This window comes from Physeter macrocephalus, unplaced genomic scaffold (genome assembly GCF_002837175.3).
Source record: "Physeter macrocephalus isolate SW-GA unplaced genomic scaffold, ASM283717v5 random_12056, whole genome shotgun sequence".
NCBI classification, from domain to species: Eukaryota; Metazoa; Chordata; class Mammalia; order Artiodactyla; family Physeteridae; genus Physeter; species Physeter macrocephalus.
Window position 1 is genome coordinate 1 of NW_021157342.1, and position 1765 is coordinate 1765.

Here is a 1765-nt window from a genome sequence, read left to right on the forward strand (position 1 = left end):
CGGTACCAGGCGAGGCCCTTGTCGTAGCTGCGGTCGAAGAAGTGGGGCTCGGCGCCCACGGCGCGCACGTCGGGGTGCACGCGCAGGAACTCGAGCAGCGCCCGCGTGCCGCCCTTCTTCACGCCGATGATGATGGCCTGCGGCAGCTGCTTGCTGCCTTCGTCCAGCAGCAGGGCCAGGGTCCCCGGAGGCGTCTCGGCCACGCTGCTCCCGGCCCCGGAGCCGCCGGGACTCCCCGCCAGGCCAGGGGGCTCCTCTTCCCAGGCCGCCACCTCGCCGTCTTCCAGCGGCGCGGGCGGCCGGCGCCTCGGCCACGGCTGCACTTGCAGGAGGCGCTTCCTTCGCGCGGCCGCGGGCCACGCCGCCGGCTCCCCCGGGCCTCCCGCCGGGACGCCGCGACCCGGGGCCCCCGCCTCCTTGCCACCGCCCGACCGCCCCACGACGGGGCCCGACAGAGTCTGGCAGCGCTCGGCCAGGCAGTAGAAGACGTAGAGGGACGTGAGCAGGGAGCAGAGCATCAGCAAGAACTTCCGGAAGATGCTGCGGGACAGCGGCTCGGCCGAGGTGGGGTGGGCGCCGGCCGGGGCCGGAGGGGCCATCCTAGCCGGAGGCGACGTCGGGCAGCGCGCGGGCCATGCTAGGCCGGGACTCCGCCAGGTGCCGTAGCATCCTCCGGGGGGGCCGGCGCGCTGGACGGAGGCCACATCGCCCTGCGCCCCTGCGGCCGCTCGAGCTGCCCGGGCGGCGGCAGCCGAGGCTCCTCGGGGAGACGCAGCCCCCGGAAACCCGCGCGGGATCCCAGCCTCTGGTCGAGGGGGCGGGAAGGGGGACGTGGTGCCGTGCTTAAGAAACCATCGTCTGAGACTCGCCCAAGTCCTGAGCCCGGGGCCGCACTCGGCGCCCCCGGTCCCCGAGAGTCGCCGGAATGGGGGTGTCGGCGGCGGTGGCGAAGGCGTGCGTCTCAGACCCGGGCCGGAACGGCCTCTCGGCGCGAGTCCCAGCTCAGCGATCGTGCATCCCTCGCTCGCTCCCGGTGAGGGGACGTGCGGCTCCGGGGCCGCTGAGCTCCGTGCGCTGCAGACCGCGGCGGGGACAGTGCCTCCCAGCCGCCGCTTCCTCGGTCCCCGGCCCGCCTGGGCGCGCGCTCTCGGCCCCGGCACGACGTCCCCCGAGTCCCTCTACCCGAGCGGGAGCCAGAGGGCCCGCGCCGAGCCGTCCGACCCTCTTGGTGCGCGCCCGGCCTCTCCGGCGGCTCTCGGGCCCCACCTGGGAGCGGCGTGGCCGAGCCGGGGCTGCGCGGGACCTGTCAGCAGCCGTGGCCACTGCGCTCGCCGCCTCCCGGGCCGTCGCTGCCGCCACACGTGGGGCTCCGAGGGCAGCAAACTTGGCGGTGACGTCAACGGCCAGGACGAGCGCAGCCGGGCGGGCGGGGTGCGACGGGAAAAGGTGGCGCGGACCCCGAGGCGGCCGCCCAATGACAACGGAGAGGGCGGGGGCGACGGGGGCGACGCCCCTTCCCCACTCCGCCCACCCCTCCCCCGCCAACCCCAGCCGGCGGCCTCGCCCCCTCGGAGCGCTGCCGGGTCTGCGGCGGCTCCCGGGACGTCTGACTGACAGCCAAGCCGGCCGGATCCCCGGGGGCCTGACTTCTACCCAGCCAAGCCGCTCGCTGGATCAGGGGTTCCCAAACCTCTGCGACGCCGCTCTGCCCTTCGCAGCCCTGACCCCTCCGAGGGCCCTGGTTCCCTCCCTCCGGAGTCGCTAC

At 75.9% G+C, this 1765-nt stretch overlaps 1 protein-coding gene across 1 annotated transcript; it reads right to left on the bottom strand.

Annotated features, from left to right (window-relative positions):
* Positions 1-6: 6 nt before the first annotated feature.
* On the bottom strand, positions 7-599 carry LOC112063323 (heparan sulfate glucosamine 3-O-sulfotransferase 3A1-like; the record flags this gene model as incomplete). The annotated part of the gene is made up of 1 exon (XM_024118194.1): positions 7-599. A coding segment is annotated over exon 1 (593 nt), but the record flags the coding sequence as incomplete, so codon positions are not given.
* Between the last annotated feature and the right edge of the window lie 1166 nt (positions 600-1765).